The sequence below is a fragment of the Molothrus aeneus genome, chromosome 7 (genome assembly GCF_037042795.1).
Source record: "Molothrus aeneus isolate 106 chromosome 7, BPBGC_Maene_1.0, whole genome shotgun sequence".
Classification (NCBI taxonomy): Eukaryota; Metazoa; Chordata; class Aves; order Passeriformes; family Icteridae; genus Molothrus; species Molothrus aeneus.
Window position 1 is genome coordinate 16,244,464 of NC_089652.1, and position 19,333 is coordinate 16,263,796.

The 19,333-nt window shown below is 37.3% G+C and overlaps 1 protein-coding gene across 3 annotated transcripts in view; it reads right to left on the bottom strand.

The window, feature by feature from the left end:
* Positions 1-19,333, bottom strand: part of OSBPL6 (oxysterol binding protein like 6) — a 97,179-nt gene that overhangs the window by 10,795 nt on the left and 67,051 nt on the right. For all 3 annotated transcript variants that reach the window (XM_066553917.1, XM_066553916.1, XM_066553915.1), the window contains 13 exons: positions 15,414-15,579; positions 14,347-14,477; positions 12,214-12,321; positions 9,739-9,876; positions 8,783-8,870; positions 8,331-8,584; positions 6,100-6,237; positions 5,711-5,774; positions 5,037-5,115; positions 3,632-3,776; positions 2,388-2,532; positions 1,357-1,483; positions 695-817 (listed from right to left, as the gene is read on the bottom strand). In XM_066553917.1, the coding sequence (XP_066410014.1) occupies positions 695-817; positions 1,357-1,483; positions 2,388-2,532; positions 3,632-3,776; positions 5,037-5,115; positions 5,711-5,774; positions 6,100-6,237; positions 8,331-8,584; positions 8,783-8,870; positions 9,739-9,876; positions 12,214-12,321; positions 14,347-14,477; positions 15,414-15,579 (1,706 nt within the window). The remainder of the gene's footprint in view (positions 1-694; positions 818-1,356; positions 1,484-2,387; positions 2,533-3,631; positions 3,777-5,036; positions 5,116-5,710; positions 5,775-6,099; positions 6,238-8,330; positions 8,585-8,782; positions 8,871-9,738; positions 9,877-12,213; positions 12,322-14,346; positions 14,478-15,413; positions 15,580-19,333) is intronic.

Here is a 19,333-nt window from a genome sequence, read left to right on the forward strand (position 1 = left end):
GACTGAAAATCCGTTGTTTGTTCTGTAAGTGCAGGTCTAAGAGCCACCTAAAACCCCTTTGCTCACTACAGATTCTGATTATGTGAAAGGTATTATCCAACAGATACAGCTTACAGAATGTAAGCCTTTAACCATTTATTTTTTTGTCCCTGCATTTTGCTTATATTATGCTACAACTGGATCGAGCACATTCAGTCTTTTCACTTTTGATTCCCCATGTTAGACATGAGGCTACTTGGCATGACTATTCCTTGTTTCAGAAAAATGCTTAATTAAAAAACAGCCAACAAAAACACTTCATTCAAAAATGAATGTATTTTAAGTGTATACATATAGATTTATATTTATCTACATCTTGTAGATATATATATATGTATGATGTTGCTGTTCATGTCACATGGTATTACTTGTCTAGGCAATGACTTTAAAATGCCCCTAGTTAAATCTTAGATTCTAATATTATACTTCTAATTCCACTTCAGTAGGAAGGCTTATATAGCTGAGGCTCATTATGAGAAAATGATCATTCAATTATGAATCTTAACTGTGTAAAAACTGCTTCAGAGAAGCAGGTGTCAGATATCTTTCTTAAAACTTTCATGATTCTCAGTCTGTGTTGGTGGTAATTCTTGTAGTACTTCATCCAGTTACAAGCTGGAAAACAGAGACTTACTACTCAAATGAAAAGACTCACTTAAAAAACTTGGGTACATATTCAATGCCGTTTTCTTCCATGTACCGCCTCCGAGCTCTCTGGAGTTCCTCTATTCTTTGTTTCTCAGATGCTGCTGCTTCTATATTTCCTTCCTCCAGAAGCCTGTAGGAATAACAGCAGGCTGTATAGCAATCACACAGTGTCTAGTCCAAGGGATTTTCCAGCACCCATCATCACAAAAGACAAGCAGAAGCCAAGTGTGTTGTCAGTGTTGTACTTTCAGATCCAGCCTGAGATGTCACTCCCCAGCTATGTGTACCTGACCTACAGCCTAAGGCACAGGCTTTGTTCAGCAACTTCAGCATATCACACTGAAGGACTATGAACTGAGAATTCGGAGGGAATTAGTGCTGATTCCATCCATAGCAGAAGTGCACAGCATTTCAGAGCCTGTTTTCCAGTTTGTCATGAGCAATCTGTCCCAAGGTTGCACTACAGCTCTATAGCATCAACAGGAAGCTTTCTAATTTCCCTCAGCTGGGTTAAGCAGAAATTTGAGTGCAATACTGACTATCTTCTCTACTAGCAGAATCCTCCACAGCTTAATTCAGACTGCAATGAAGATACAGACAGAATTCAAGACTCAGCCAAACTCAGCCTTGAGCCCACCAAATATTAAATGTATAAATAAGCATTCTTGCCTTTGATCTGGCCTGAATCGTGCATCTGTTGCAGGAAGAAGATCTTTCAGTAAAGGATCTAATTCATTGAGCTCAATAGCAAACCTTGTGAAGCCGTAATAACGCTCATAATTGGTTGGCATGGAGCCTGAACACATAAGACAAAGAGAAAAGCTTTTAAGCTATTACTCTAAATATGCAAGAGATTCCTTTATTTATACACTTTTAACAGAAAAATAGTTAATATATTTTACTCTTACAGTTAAAAAGCACCAAAAGCTATTCTGTAAGAGAAACAAAATTCACTAAATATTAGTATCAATTGCTTATCCTGCAGAGATTGTAATTACATGTTAATAGACTCAACGCTTCTATGATCTTCCTCCCATTTTATTTAAAAACTAATGTTTTCAAGCTTTCCAAATTAAAAACAGTTTTCTGTTCCCCAGAAAGTGGGTCTATCAAATGTCTGTCTAAAACCTAACCTTAACTGATCATTAGAGTTCATTTTGGAACTTAGCACACACTCACAGCCTGATTCACCACTACAAGGAGTCAGAACAGACAGTCAGGAAGAGAGCAGGGTGCAAAGTACAGTTCAAAATACCAAAAATACAAAGTAGGATTCAAAATTATAAGAAAAATAATTCCTGGATAATGCATGTATGAAAGATACAGGTGCAAAGGATGACTAATTCAACCTCAGGCCTCTAAGCAAGCAGGAAGTTGAAAACTCAATAAACCCGTTTGGTGAATGCAAAAAAGTTACCCTGCTCTCTGTCAAAAGGCAGACAGGCCTCCCCAGATGCCCAATTTCTTTCTTAATTTTATTCTTCTGTTGACCCCAAGGTCCCAGCACATCTGACCAGGAGTCAGACTGAGATGCTAAAGATTATGCCCTGTAAGAACATTTCCATTTACCATTATTATACACCCATGTAAACTGCTGTTTGTCTAGCCAGGGATTTAAACTTCTCTAGTATTATTCTGTGTATTTAAAATGTAGGCTAAAACAGCTTCACACCTTCCAGAATTTTTTACAAGCTTCTTACCTGGCCTCCATATGCATTTGGCTGAAGGTGCAACCCCACAGTAGAGGCCTTCGTGCCACTTTCCAAAAAGACGGTGAACCACCTTCCCTTCTTGATCTATCACAACGCCCTGGACCTCATTTACATTGGAATTCCAGTAGTTCACCTGCAAGTTTAACCAAGAATTACTAGCTCACACTGCTTTTCCAACAGCCCGTTGTAACAATACACATAATGCATGTCTCTTGGCTGTGGTGCCAACTGTCCAAATTCTGTGTTGGAACAGCTCACCTGGAACTAAGAATACCAAAATTTAAAAATCATATGGTCCTAACACTAACTGATTTATTAAACGGAGAAACACTTGCAATGTGGTTTTGACATAAAAGCATTTAAATTAACTGCACATCTGGGAACAACATTCTCAGTCATAATCACAAATCCCACACAATTCTGCAAAAATGACCTTTTGCCTCTAACAGTCCTCTTCCTATACGAGGAGGTATTAAATATACCTGTACTTGTATAGGAATCCTTTCATGGGTGCTGAACACTACTGTAAGCAGCAGGGAAGACATTACATTATTACACATTGTTTCTTTCTGTTTCTCTTCTCTGTTTTGCTTTTCTTAGACACATTTAGCTCTTGCACCTTTATCCAAGAGCCAGTTGCCCATTCTTAGATTATCCAACAAAACACAAATTTCAGATTTATGTTAACATCCCATTGTTAACACTAAAATGGTATCGATATCTTTTGTGCAATGTGAAGACAAATTTATTTTTAGGGAAAATACTTGCTAGTAAGATAGCTATATAAACTTCTATTTTTATATATGATCCTTGCCTGGATATTACAGTACTATGAACCTAAGCAGCAATACATAATGTAAAGAGAGAAAATATTGACTGAAAAATTCTAGTAGAAGGAGAAGCAAAATGGCATGGCAGTGTACAGTGACTTTGTGTTTTCATTGTGTTACTATAAAAAAATGTTGACATTTCATTTTTAATCAAAAACCAGCAACAGTACAGCACACAGCTATACAGCAATGGAACACACTGACATCAAATGTTCAGAGGAACAGAATCTTACTAATTGACATTGCATTCTCATTTGAGAATTTACATTTTATGAATACTGATAAAAGGAATAAAAGATAAAATGTGGAATACAGACTTCAGGAAGAGTGAAGAAACAGTTTGATGTACCCTTAAATTACAGTTATATGAATATAAGATATATATTAACATCCATATGTTACCTTGACAAAAGTGAGTTTACAAATACAAACACTGCTTTTTGTGTTTCTGATAGTTATCTCTCCGTAGTGTTCTATCCATCTCCTTCCACTAAGAATATTGTGTATACAAGTAGTGACTTTGTTCCAGACATAGTAATCTCCATACCTAAGAACAGATTAAGAAGTAGTTGGTAATATCTATTAATCATGAACATTGCTGACAAAAAAAGTAAAACATTCCTCCTTTATTGTAAAAACAAACCACATTTCCCAAAAACACCCACACAGATGGTTCTAAGTTCTGTATCTGGTTACATCACTAATCCTCCTTAGAGAAGCTCACCTAAGCTACAGAACTACAGAAAGGTGCTATAAACCACAAATAAACACATTATGAGCCACTGAAGCCCTGCATGGACTATTCACTGTCCTCAGAGCATGAAGTGCTATGGCCACGATTCCTATAGGGGCAGAACAGTGACCCAAAGATCAACAAAAGGCTGAATTGAAACTATAAACAGAAAATGCAATTAAATCACAAACAGAACAAAATAAATATGAAAACCATACTACAAGTGTGGGAAATTTGGACAGGAGATCAAGGAAAGGAAGTAGAAAGCCAGGAGCGCACTGGCACATCATCCCTTTGACTATCCAGTCAGGCATGTCTAACATCAAACAAGAGAATAAAACCAGAGGATTATATTATGCAAAGCACACTCTCCTTCAGAGCTTAGGGGAAGGCATGAAGACAGAAGACAAAGCTGCTCCAGAGTGCATTTACTTCAATTTTATGAGATGGATAAAGAGGTGAAGTGATGCTATATTGGTAGACGCAGAAAGAAAGGCTGGCTGCAATGTACAGGAACAAGAACACCACTACAAAACCAGAAGACATGTTTAAAGTACCCACTCCTGGCATATTCTTAGGATTTACAAGCTGCAACTAGTCTCCCTGGTGGTGAAGCTACTGCCTCTCACTGCTCTGCCAACATCTCCATACAAAGTATGGAGAATATACATCGGTTTATTGACATTTTGAAAAAAGACTTTTCATGATCTTGTTGTTCTGAGGGAACACTCAGAGGCACTGAGAGCCTTAGGACAACACCAGCTGCTGACAGTCCTGCACTGCAGCCTTGTTCTGAACAGCTCATCACTGTTGTACACATAAAACATGGGTTCCCTCTCCCAAAACATTTCTATCTCTCTCTCTTCACCACTTTGCACATTCTTCCTCCAAAACCAAAAATGGATCTTCAGGCTCAAAACTGTTCCAGTAGCCCCACATGAACACTAAGGAAAGATTAAAGCTGGGCACAAACCCTCACCAGTACAATCCACATCACGTCTGCTTACTCCAACCCATTCACAAGGCAGCCCAGACTGGAGTGCACCAAAGGTTGAAAACAAGAGAGTAGCTTACTTTGGAAGAGTCACATTCAAGGTTCCAACAGGCAGAATTTCCATTGATTTCCCCCAGAATTTGTTTTTCCACCTGATATCTGAATATAACAGTGAAATACTTAAAAAACTGAAATGACCTAGGTCTCCCCCTTGCACTGATCTGTGTGGCACCAGACCATCTGTGCTGGACTATCCAATTCAAAACAGGGCAGTAGGTAGTGTGAATTTTCCAAGAGAATACTAAAGAAAAAAATACTAGAAAATTACATTAGGTCAGAAAAACTAAATGTAAGTTTAATTAAGAATTGCGTCTGTGCTGCATGATTGTCAAATATCTTGTGCAAACATTCAATACAAATTAAAGGCATACACCAGTAGGTACAAGGAAAGAAAGAGTAATTTTTTCAACTGTAAAAAGAACTGCTTGTGTTTGTAAGAAACAGTAATTTTATTGGCAAAAACCTTTTAAATGGGAGAGTATAAACAGGCTGCAAGTGACAGAGGAAGTTGTAATATGTTTGCTCACTCTTAATGAGAATTTGGAGTAAAATAAATCAGATCATGAGTTTATAATATGTCACTTCAAAATAATAAGTATAGAAATTCTGAGCAAGTTCCAAATGCAAAGCTCAGCTTTTACAAGTTTTATTTGACAATAAAAAAGGAGTTATGCCTTTGAATTAAAAAGCATACCTTGCCAAAACACAAAGTTTTTCGATTCACAGTGACAGGCCGAAATGGGAGGATGGTGGCTAACCTGAAACACAATTTGGTTGAGTCAAAAACATTTAATTTTCATTCCTAAGACAGCACAATTGTTATTGCAATATGAAAATACTAAATAGCTCATGTTGCTATGAAAACAGATACAACTTAAGTGATTGTACTTAAAACAGTTCCTAGTGATTACTATAAAGATGTATTCCTTCTAGCCCTTAAAGAAGTCCACTCATATTAACAATATTTATTTACTTCTAAGAAAGCAAACCATTCTAAGTAGAAAGAAAAATAGGATTATATATAAAATGAAGAACAAAAATGATAAATCTGAATAGGAGTGTCTATCTAAAAACAAAGTTTACCTGCTCTGAGAAAAATCGAAATCCTTTGTCTTCTCTAATACATTCATAAGTTTCACCAAGCACAGGGTTAAATGGCTTGCTTCCTGCTCTAAAGTATGTAGAGGCATAGCCTGATGCTGCAAAGGCAGCTATGAGAACCTGTAAAAATACAGACCAGAACATGAGAACAGGCAGACACTCCTGTGTATGTGCCATCACTGTGTGGTACCACTCAACTCATTCTGCTCAGAGTCACAACTGGAATAATGAAGCATGCCTGACAGTGAAACCATGCATCCCAGCCAGAACCAGTATAAACTTTATTTCTTCTGTTGATATAATTTCTTTTTCTTCATGGCCTCATTCAGTCTTTCAACAGTCCCTTAAAATGACAATCTGCAAATGACACAGTTTTTCTGCCTTTGACCAAGCTTATCATTAGTGACCTGAAGCCCTAGTCCTTCTTTCTGTGAATAAATAGTATGTAATAAATTCTAATTATGAGATCACATATCATTTTCCTATGGGAATTATTTTATTTATTGCCAAACATGAACAGCTCCCACTTAGCATGTTCTTAACCCAGAGTTATCTCCAAATCTTCCACACATATGCAGCCTTAACAGCCAGCCCCCTTGTCTACATGTACAATCACAATTTAATAATCTCTAAGCCATGCCTGACTGGAAGTAATAAGTGAAGTGGGATGCCACGGTTATTTAGTTTACAGAGTCCCATTTTCAGAGTTTTAAAAAAAATTACATCAGCCAGTCAGAAGTCCAAACAAAACTTCAGAAAACAACACAGGGATAAAAATGAGTCAGCTATTGGCAATATGCTACCAATGGGGCAAATGTGCTTTGTTTTTGTCCCACTGTGTAATAGGTGCTCCATTCTCTTTTCATTTTGTATTATTCAGAAATGCAGCATCAACAAAATTAACACTTTTTTCACAGGCTTTTCTTCAACAGTAAAAACCTTCATTCCTCTAAAACTGTTTTCAGATTCATTTCAACTTCCTTTTCAATTTAACTATAAGACACTGGAGTTTACTATCCTTGTGATATAGAGAGTAGTGTGAAAAAAAAAAGGTTTCCACTGCTTTTGGATGCTTATTGAAGATAGCAAAGTCCTGCTCTTTCAGAGAACAGTGAACAAGCAGTAACGTATTCACAGCATTGCTGCCACAAGCTTTGGGTATTCAGCTCTTTTCCAAGTAGTTCCATATGCTTCAGCTCAGGTATGCAGTTTGCATTTTAGGGATGCTGTTTAAAAGTTTGGTTGTATTCCCAAGTACTGCTACTGACCTTCCAAACTTTTCAATAAAGGTAGCAATCAGTCTGCTTTACTCATTACTTCTTACAGAATCTCCCTCCTTTTGTGAGGGACAGAATCACAGAATACTCTGAGTTGGAAGGAATCCACTATGATCACCTCCCGAGTCTTGTAAGAAAACAGAATGTGATGATGAATAATTCAACTCCCTTTCTCAAGGTAGCTTCAACTTCTTCAGTGCTTAGAACTCCTCACTCTCCTGCAGGCCTTGTGAACACAGCAGAACAGGGACTTGAGTATGTGATTGTGTGACAGCCAAATGCAACCTCTCTTCTCTCAGCTATCCACAGTGCTGCAAACCCATACCAGGGAGCAGCAGATATGTTCAGCAACAACACTGCCAACTTCCCCTTACAGCCTTTCCCTGTATCTTCTGAGGAAAAGGAGACATGACAGATAAAAGCACCCTGAGAGCTGAGCACAGGCTGCTGGCTGTCACTAAAAAAACCAAAACAGACTTACAGGGGAGCTGGTCAGGCTACCCAGGGAAACTTTCTTCTGGTGTTTTAAAACTTCTCTCCTAGAAATTGCCTGGGAGGACATCTTATTCACACCTATAGTGATCATAAGGCAGCCACAGACTTGATTAACTCTTGAAGGCTGCTGGATTTGACCACTGAAAGCCAGGAAAGGATGCTGCAGAATTAGAAACTGCCAATGCCTACATCTACAGACACAGAGCATGAGATTAATCCTAAATAAATGAGTTACAACTGCAGGACTTGGTTTGAGGTCAAGAAAAATCCCGCAGCCTTGTTCAGATCAAACCTACCAGCTGTAACTGTTGACAACACTTTTGCGACCCAGCAGGGAGGTCTGTTGTCTGTGACCAGGAGGAGAAAGAGAGGACCCTGCATAGACCCCACTCAACAGCTCCCTTTTTAACACAGCCAGAAGTGCTACACTAAAAGCATTACCATGCGCTCATAAGGATCATCTGTTTCAGCAGCCTTGTCCAAGAGTTCACTGTATTCCAGCTCTTCACAAAGATGTTGCAAGGTATTCAGAGGTTCATTTAGCTCAACTGGCATGGATACTTTGGAAAGATCTTTGCCAATGTTATTTCTCAAAATATTCCACAGATTGATGTTACTGGTGTCAGGGCTGGGAGCTGGGAGACAAGTCCTCCGTCCATTTCTGAACGCGCCTCCTGTCAGCTCACCATTAAGAACTGGGAAGGGAAGAAAAATATTGTCATAAGAAAGCACCAGACTAAGAAAAACAGAGCTCTCAATTCAACCAAATAACTGCCAGAACAAGCAAGCCCAACTTCATTGTTTTCAGCTGAGTTGGACTTGTTTTGACATGCAGTAATTCTGGTACATGAATATAACCAAGGTAATTTCTCAAAGTTTGAAACACAGTATACTTTGCCGAGAAATGTTGTCTGCAACACTGGTGTTGTCCTCAGATATATTGTCACTCACATCACTGATATAAGATTCATCATCAGAAGCCTAAAACATAAATAAAATATCCATTAACTCAAATACATATAAAATATACAGGCAAAACAGACAAAAATAGTTAACTGAAACACAGATATTAAAAAAATATTCTTTATCCAATTAAAACTATTAGCTAAATGAACTGAATGTTTCAATCTGTCCATAGTGCCAATGCACTAAAAGGGTCAAAAAAAATGCTACGTTGTCCTCACGTTCCTGAATTCCTTATTATCCAAATACAGACATGAGATCTGCAAAAGGTGGCTTCAAGTAAGATCAGGGATGAAAAGAAATTGATAACATAATGCTCTAGGGATGGGAGGTGAAAAGAAATAGTCAGATTTGTGCTGTTTATAAAGAACCAAACAATAAAATGTGACTTACGTTTTAGCAAACAAATTACGTAAACATTGATCTATTATTTTGAAAAACAAGAATCTCATCAGCATTAAGAATATTTTAAATTTTTTTTTACAAAACTGTTTTTTCAAGAAATATTACTTTTTTGTCTATTTCTCTCATTACAGAGAATAATTTTATACACATATGTAGTATAAGATTTTTTAAAGAATATTTGAAAATCTAAATTTAATTAACTGCACAGCCAGCTGTAACTGCCTATGTCATCCTTCAGTGGAACTGCCACAGCCTGGAAAGGACATATGCTGAGCCTAAGTTACTGACACAACTAACTTTCAACTCAGTTTTACACTTCAGGGAACTCCTGCACCTCTTTATGTGATCTCAGGTTTGTTTATCTACACTTTACACATTCTGATACCTTTTTATTCTAAGTAGCATTACTAAAAAATTCACTTGTGGTAGCACTACCTAACTGTGTCCAGCAGCACAGCCGCCACTTGCTGTCACAGCCTACCTCGTTTTCTGACGAGCTGGCAGATAGAAGCACTTCCTGTGCATCAAAGAACTCTGAAACAGATTCAGACATAGAGAGCCTGCTTTCATTAGAAACTTGCTGAGACAGTGGCAAACTGACATGAATTTGTTCACCTGTCTGTAAATAAAGCACAGAAAAGTAAAAGTATTATTTCTCATATTAAAGAAATACATGTAGAAGGGGTAAGTCACCTGAGTAAGATTTCTATGGCAAATACAAGTACAGGGAGTAAAGATAGCATGTTAGTAGGACTTTTAGTAGTACCTAACAAATGACACTATGCGTGACAAAATAAAGTGCATTTTGAACAATGAGATACATGTCTTCATTTGAGTCCTGCCCAGCATCTACTGCCAAGTTTTAGCAGTATGAAATTGCAGATCTACTTCTTTATGCAGAGAATTGATTTTGTGGACAATAGTTGGATTGTGTCAGACAAATTCAACCATGAACTTCAGATTAAATTACCTCTAGTAATAACAAATTACATCACTGAGAGCTAGCTTTGATACAACTAAAATTTAATTATAAAGATTTATAAGGTCTGGGAGTTATGTTACTTTCCAAATAAATGACCATGTGAACCAGTTTAGTAACAATGCATGAAATGTTTGAATATTTAGGAGGATAGCTATAATATGTATTTTTATGGGCTTTTATTCTATGTTTATACTCCTAATCTCATTTGCATTATGCCATTAACACTGACCCAATACTACTTAAAGAAATGAACTCTCTATGGTTTATTATAAAGAAATGTAACAGCAAAGTCAAGGATTCAAAACTGTGCCACGTTGATGTCAGTAGTGCAGCAGGCTAAAACAGTGAAATATACCCTCCTCTTCCGGTAGTGGTGGGTGGGACACCAGATTTCAATGTTACCCTGCAGGCTATCCCATTAAGAAAAAATTAAGATGCTCTCCCTGTACCATTTTATCACAGGATCTGTTGCTGTGGAGGGAAACAGATCTTGGACCTAATCCCTTACTTCCTACAGCATGTTGTCCCTGGGAGATAATAGAGATGAAACTACTGAAATCCTTTTAAACACAGTTAACTCTTCAGATTGCAACACAATCCCAGTTAATCTTATTCCAGAATTCCTGCATATGGTTTTGTTGACATCGTAATTCTGCAGAATTATTCCATACAGTTACCTCAAAAAGCACTAACAAAACATCCCAAAAAAGCATAAACAAGCCAAGAAGTCAAAACCCATTCTTTTTTCATTAGGACTTAAAAGATTGTAGATGGACTGTGATGCTTGATGACTTATAATGAAAACAGAGTCTCATTTTACTGTAATCATTACAGGAAGTGACGAAAATTTTGAGGTTTCACATAAACTAGAGGGACTTGGAAAAATACACATGTTCCTACCTGAAAAAGACCCTCACACAAGCATTATCTATGCAGCAAGATCATGGAGATATATATATAAAACGAGCAAGATAAGTGAATGAGAGATCTGGAAACTTTGAAAAACTTCTTCAGTCAGGCTTACTTCTACCAAGACAATGATGAACAAATGAAAAAGAAACAGCTAAGCAACAAAAAATACAGAACAGAAGAGAAGGTCATTGCCCAAAACTTCACTGTAGATTGCTGTGCTGTGGCACCACTTCACTTCTATGTTCTGTTGCTAGCCTCCAACATGCTGGATTCTTGGAAAAATTGCTTAGACATTTTCAGAAAGCAAATAAACGGAAACAATTTTACCTTTCTTGCTTGTTGGAAGAAATAACTAGGAGACAAGACTATGTTAACTGAAATGACATATGCATAGAAAAAAAATAGCGGAAATGACAAATCAAAAACATTTTTGTAAAATGCATGCAGAATGGTTGCCAAAGTGACCATACTCATCATAATATATTACAGTTCACAAATTCAGATTTTTCACAAGGGAAGCTCACTGTTATTAATACAAATGTTTGTTAATCTGCTGACTAAGGAAAGCAAAACAAGGAAAACTAGATGTTGCAAAAAATATTAGTGCAGTGCTTGGTTCATGGACTGAAGCTTTTCATTTTAACAGTACCACTCAAGATTCTAAACATGAGGCCCTTTAGACACTTGCAAAATCAGGTCATTAAATAATTAATGGTTCTCTTGATTTGTCAAGAAACTAAGATGCAGAATTGGTTAGCTACTGTGTGATACATTCAAATACAGTAAAACCTCACTAATTCCCACAGCCAACAATTACTATTCCAAAACTGGAGTCCTTCTCTGCTCCTCTAAAGACACCAAGCTGAGTTCTTTCATGTCTGATGTATGGAAAACAAAAGACTGAAGTTTTATTGTAGGTAAGGAAATATAACCTGACTTTTTCTATGATTGAACATTTGCCAATGTGAAAAATTCAATAATTTTTCAGGTGTGTTTCATCTATTTAGTGAGAATTAGCAAGGTTTGTTTGTACTCTAAATCCATTAAAGGCCAAAGTCTTACCTCATCAGGACTAGGAATAATATTTACACTGACAACCTGATCACAAATAACAGATTCTGAATGTATTCTGTTCAAGCGACTCCTTAGTTCAGCATTCTGGTTGAGAGCCTTAAAATAAAAATTGCACATTTCATTTAAAATTAAAATGTAAACATTAGGAAAAAGAAAAGTTAAAAATAGAAAAAAAAACAAAAGAAGAAGAAAAAAAGCTTCTTTCCAGCAATTTCCTAAAAAAATCACAGAACCTCCTTTCTTTCATTTATAGGGAGATACCTATTTTGAGATCCTCTCCAACATGATTTCATCTTTGGTTACTTTGCCTTCACTTCTTTTCAGGAGATGGGGGGACAGATGTTCTCCCACAATGTAACACTGGCATTCTACCTCAGCTCTTCAGAGTGCTCTTTGGCAGGTGTACTGGTGGGTTATGTACATTATGGAAATGGGAAGTGAATACAGCAACAAAGACTGAAACTGCAGAACAACACATGGGAACTAGCCACAAAATGCCCAAAAGGCAATTGTTGGTTTACAACTACACAGCCTCTCCTGAGTCAAGGTTATCAGCTCTAAGAGGCTGCAAATGGAAATTGTTTTCTTTCCAGTAAAACCAACATTGCTAGTATCATTGTCTACCCACCCAGATCAATTTTATAGGTTTACCCTTGTATTTATTTCAAACTACTGATCCACTACATAACAAATACCAGCAAAATTCAACTGGTGTCTGCTATCTGCTGAATTTTCTCCTATTTTAAAGTCCAACCTAGATTACAAATTTGGATGCATAAATATGTATTATCTGTTGGTTGGAAAGACTAGTGCGTGAGATTCTGAAATCCAGAAGTATAATATGCTACATATATAAAACATGGCTGATTTAACATTAATATATCCCCAGCACTGAGGATTATAGAAAATAAGAACAGAGAGACATTTTGTTTCTGTAGAAAAGGACTATTGTAATGGAGTAAGAACCTTCTTCTGTCTCCCCCTACTGCAGACTGAGGAATAGATTGCATGAATGTACTAAAACAAAGAAAGACAAAGGAAAATAGGTAAGTTTAAACTGTCACTGAACAGTTTAAATCACCCAATTTTGCTTTGTTCTGAAATGGTCTGAGCATGTTCCTAGTTGCCATCCCTCAGAGAGGGAAGGTAATGACTAACAGCAGCCTGACAGTAGCTTCTTCAACAGCTCAACCCTGGTCAGGAGACTGGACAAACCCAGTCACAGTCAATTTTCCACTTCCTCTCCACTGAGGCTGTGAACTAATGTGTGACAGTGACTTTCAAACTAACCTTGGAAGCCAGGACCAAGAAGAAAACATGATTCCCTATTTCATCTAAGTTTTTAATAAATATCCACAGGTCTTAGATAAATTTGTGTCAATAACCAGAAATGCTTACCTTATCTCTCGCTCCTAACCCTTTTTTATCACAACGCACAGAAATCAACCTGCATAACATGATATGCATCTGCATCTAAAGAAAGGTTTGTCTTTAAACATCTGCTCATTCTTCTTGCAGATGCAGTCCTCCACACCAATCCAGCAAATGCTTTTATGCTTCCTTGACAATGAATTTTGAAAAGTTGAGTTATTTTGCAAACTGAGGACTTATTGTTGCTAATTTCTTCTCCCCCACTAAAGCAAATTATAATTTTTCCTTTAGCTTAAGTGGGAGAGATGCTGGAGGGTTAATAGGTCTGTATCTGGAAATCCAATTTACCCATGACTATATTGCAACCCAGGATTCATTTGCATTTAGAGACACGGACATATATAACAAATCTGACAATATACGGTCAAAATTTAAAACTTAATTACAAAAACAAGACTATTTCCTTAGCTGTGCTGGAACAGCTCCAAGAAAGACATCTAGCATTTGTATAAAAACGTGATCCTTTTTCTTTACTTTGGAAAATCCTAACAGATACATGCTTACACAAATGATATCCTTCACCTCCCCATGCAGTGAGGTTATATCTACATCATAACAGAATATGCCATAGTTCTGGCTGAGAACTTGGCTTTTTCTTGGCTCCTTTGACGTGAAAGGAAATGGCTAAAATACAAAAGAAATAGTGCACTAGGCAAGATAGATGTGCTTGAAATCAAATCAAGAACATACCTGAGAGAGGGACTGTCTGAGGTGAGCTATTTGAGCATTGTGGCCTGTAAGATCCTGCTCCGAAACAATCTGTTTAAGCTTCTCCTTCTCTATAGCTATGCTGTTAAAGGCAGACTTCAAAAGAGAATGCACTAAGCAAAAAGAAAAAAAATAAAACAGGTGTTTTCTTGGCTACAGAAATCACATTGCCATGTCTTACAATATTTCAGCAATAAACACAGAGTGAGACTTCCATCCCACAGTAATGGACATTTGAAACAAGGGCCTGAACTTCAAGTAATCCATGCCAAATTAAGTACAAACACCTACAGCTTGCGATTGCAATGTGCATACTGTATGCTCACACATATCTCATCTGAGCATATTCTTGGTGCTGAACATATGGAAAGGTGCACATTTGGAAAAACTGTGTCCAATGTGTGTTATTTTCTTTCTGGTTTTTATTTGTACTTTTCAAAGTAACAGAAACATCAGTTCTGCTAGACTTAATATTGTACTAATAAAGATGATTGCTTGGTCTTTAAACAGGTTTCGAATTTTTTAAGATGTCAGTCTCACATTTTTTCTATGCTTGTTATATAACAGCAAACTGTTAAGAAAACCTTCTTAAAATGGTATTTTTTTGTTTGTAGGACCATTCACTTACGGGCAATAAAATTGCAATTCAAAAGTACGTTCCTGTAATAAGCTCTTTTCCCATTGATTCCATTGACATGGAAAACATTGCACAAAAATGATTTCACAGGATTATGTGCAGCAGTTACATTCTGAATCATCTTTGGGGAGAAATAATACATTTTGTTGAGGAAAAAAATGTTTTCAAATTCAGTCACTTATTTACAGAATGGAGAAAGCAGTTCAGAAGACTTGGAAAGCAATTTCAAAGTTACCCAGCTCTACATTTATGACATGCATGGAAAATATAAGAAGGTTAATAAAAAAGCAGCTAAAAACTCTTATACAGTGTCACCCAATGCAGATGAAAGCCCTGGCCATAACTAAGTGAGGGCAACAAAGAAACACAACAGAGAAGCACGTTACAGGGAAGGCTTGGCATCTCCAGCTACCTTTTTGTGCCATCAAGCAGAATTCTTCTTGAAGCTTCATGTACTCAGTAGAGCACTCCAGAGGGTCTGCCACATGGCTTGGGGGAGCCTGAAACTCAATGTCTGCACAGAGGTTGGGGTTGGATGAATGCAATCGAACGGGTGACATCGTAGCACTGAAAGGGACCTACAGTGAGAAACAGAGAAGAAATGTTGAATAAGGTGTAACCAAACTTTTGACTCTATTGAAGCAAAACAATTTTTTTTTCTTAAAAGACTTAGTTCACAATGTGAAGAATATGGCAAGAGTGAACATGTAACTTCTTACTCTCCTAAATCTCAATACAGCTGATGCAGATTTCTCTAGAATTTTTTCACTGAGATAGAAAAAAGAAGGCCTAAACACACAGCTAATGATGGAGTATTTAAATTCTAACGTTTACAAAAAATGGATGATTTCCTAATGCTTAGAAGATTACTGGAAAACTGAACCATGAGACATGTCCTTTATATTTGGACATTTTGAGAGTAATTGTAGATGAGTCTGTTGTTGCAATACCAACATTTGAAGTATGTAAGTTCCTCCACAGATCCAGAAATAGGATATAATATCAGATATACCATTGAAGTTTTTCAAAACTACTTGTAAATTTTCAGTTGAAACTCACTGTACTGGCAATTATGAAGAGGGAAGAAGCATATTCTTTCTATTTTCTTTTTAACTAAACAAATAAACAATGACAACAAAATAAAATCAAAACTTTGCCTGATTTGCATTTAAAATACATGGACCATAAATAAATGCAGAGAGATACAGCTTAGTAAGATGAAGCAAAGAATTTAGTTTATTATCTTTCCACTTCACTTTCTCCTCTACTTTTCAGGTACAGTAATAAAAATAAAAGTACATGCAAGACTTTCTAAGTTATATACACATGTATCATGTACCGAGCAGTTACCTCTATGCTACATATGCACTGTATGGCTACCACTGCTATGTAAGTGATACGTGTGCAAGAGTATTTCATATTTTACTTTAATGTTACCATTTACATGCATTCATATGAAAATGAGGCCAAGAACACAATTTTCAACTGTAAAAGCAACAGAAAGACATGCAGAACTACATTTTGTCATTAACCACTGTTTAATGTATCAAGCACTGTTTAGTACATTAAATCGCATTAATTTCATTAGATTGATCAAATGCGTAAAGCAAGAATTTCACACTGCAGCCCAATGTAATTATTCAAATATGAAAAATGGGGCAAAAATATAAAATGTCTATTCCAAGGCATGATAGAGAGCAAAAGATAACTTAAAAAGTCATATTACTAAGAATTATTATCAACAGATGAGTTCTAGAAACAGTGTCATCAGTGGTTGAACTTGGTACTTTGTTATTTGATTAGATCGGGAAACAGTTTTATCAATTCCTTCCTGTAAAAACTGACATCAGTACACATTTTAGGTTTAGGTTCTGATTCTCCAATGAAACCCTCAAAATCCTGTTGGATCTATTAATCATTCCACTCATGAGTGTACTCTGTGAAATACATTTTCCACTCTGTTTTTCTCAGTTTCCAGATACATCTAGTACATTAAATAATAACTCTGTGGCACCTATCTAATATAAGCTTTATTCCTGCTCTCATGTATTTTGATTTCCAGCTATATCAACAAAGTACATATTTTTTTACTGGACCTCATTTTATCCTCATATCAAGAAGAATTTGTTAACAGAAGATGTAAAATAAATTCCTTCTATATACTGGAGATGTAACCCAGCTATATCAACAAAGTACATATTTTTTTACTGGACCTCATTTTATCCTCATATCAAGAAGAATTTGTTAACAGAAGATGTAAAATAAATTCCTTCTATATACTGGAGATGTAACCCTTTATCTTCTTCACAATTACCAGATTACCTGTCTCAAGAGCCCAGCAACATTACGTAAATGGACTACTGTGGCTAAACATAGGTTAATTTCTAATTTCTTTTCCAAAAATTTTCCTTTCCTTAAATGGGAGAGCATGTTTCCAGAACTTTGACTGGGAGCATCACAAAGCTTCAACTGCTCCAGGTGGCTCCAGGAGGGCAGAGTAGGTATGTACACTGTACCTGCATGTATGGAGAACATACCCAACCCTCTAGACCATCCAGAAGGCAGGAAAGAAGTTGGCACCAGCCGTCATGCCAGAGCTTGAGGGAGAGTCTGCCCAGCCCCACAAGCCTGTGGTGATGGGGGAGGTTCCCCAGACCCACAGGGAGTGGCAGAGCTGCAGGCAGGCTGCCCACACATGCAGGGGGGGCTCTTTAGTCACTCTCTGATGAATCAAGCTGAAGAGATCTGCTTTAGATCCACCATTTCTGCCTCAAACCACAGCTGGCCAGGCTGAAAAGAAAGTTTTCTGCAATGGTGTTTATTGAAAAAATACTATTTTCAATTATGCCCTAGAAACAGAATTTCCATGTTCTACAAATACGTCACACTACTTGCAAGAAATATACATTCACATGGCAGAGACAAGTAGCCTTGCTGACTGCTTTAAATTCAAGAACCAAAAATACTGAGCTGTTGATTGACATGAACTCTCCTCATAAGCATTTTTTAGAAAAGTTTCCAAGCTACTTTCCATAACAGATGAAAATAAAACCACATTAAACAGCCATTTTCATTCTCTTGAATAGGCAACAGTCCAGGAAACACTGCCAATGTAATTCTCTTCCCCTTTTCTCCTTACACGGCTGTGCTTTCTCTCTGTATTAATGGTGACTTGATCCTGACTTTACTACCCATTCGCTTTTTGGTTGTTTTTTATTGTTGGTTTTTTGTAGGTTTTTGAAAAAATATTTAGTTTCTTGATCCATCTCTCTAGTTTTCTCCATAGAGGCACTTCTAGACACGACCTCAGATGAACCTTGTCCCAACTTCCTGCTTTACACCAGAGGCCTTGCACCCACTCATCCATCACCTTCCTCAGAATTACATGCTCAGTTAGGAACAGACTGTTCCTGGCCGAGTGGGTTGTAAGGAAAACCTCTTTCTGCTGTGCATTTAGCTGATATAATTCTGTATCCCTCAGTCTATGCACACAGCTTCACTGTGTGGGAGAAACAACCATTTCGTGCATCAGCCTGGAAGAACAGGCCATGGCCAGGAGCACCGCAACAGCCTCAGAGTCATTTTGGTGCCTCTAGCTTTCTTTCCTCTAGCATTTTTTCCAGCTCCTCCAAAACTTCACTCAACAGGTCCTCACTTGAGCTGCAAGTAACAACTGAGCCATTCTCTGTTCTCTTAGTGCCTTCCAACCCCAGTCCAGCTGCATTTGTCTACTGAAGCACTCCCTGGGTAAGAAGTACAGCCCTTGCAAAGGCTATTTAACTGCTCCTGAGCCTTCTGGTTAGAACCTCCCACCAACACTGCTCAGCCCTGTAAACTGGGAATCAGGCAGATTTCTGTGCTAGGCAAGCAGAACAACACAGTCAAAACAGCAATCAATTACAGAGCACGCATTCAGCATCAACTGATTACAGAGGAATAAATTTAGATGAGTTCATTTCGAAGCTGGATAAACACTGATATGTCTCATATATTTTAAAAGAGCATAGCAGTAACTGAGTTTGTGGTTCAGGTAGCAGAAGCTCAAGATAGTTATGCTTAAGCAGAAACTATGTCAGATCTAGGGGATTTTAGCTTCTGCCTGGAGCAGTTGGAATACTTCAGCCTGGTGAAGACATTCACTGCTTGGGCTAGATAAGGAGTTTGCATTTAAAGCTCACTTCAGTCTTAGGCTGAACAGTCCTCCCTATCTAGCTGTTGTACTTATCTGTTGATGGATTAGTACAAATGTCTATATTGGGCTAATGAATACTTTCTTGATAAAGCAGCAGCTGAAGATATTCTCTTGATGGCAATTCAATTTCACAAACAGGA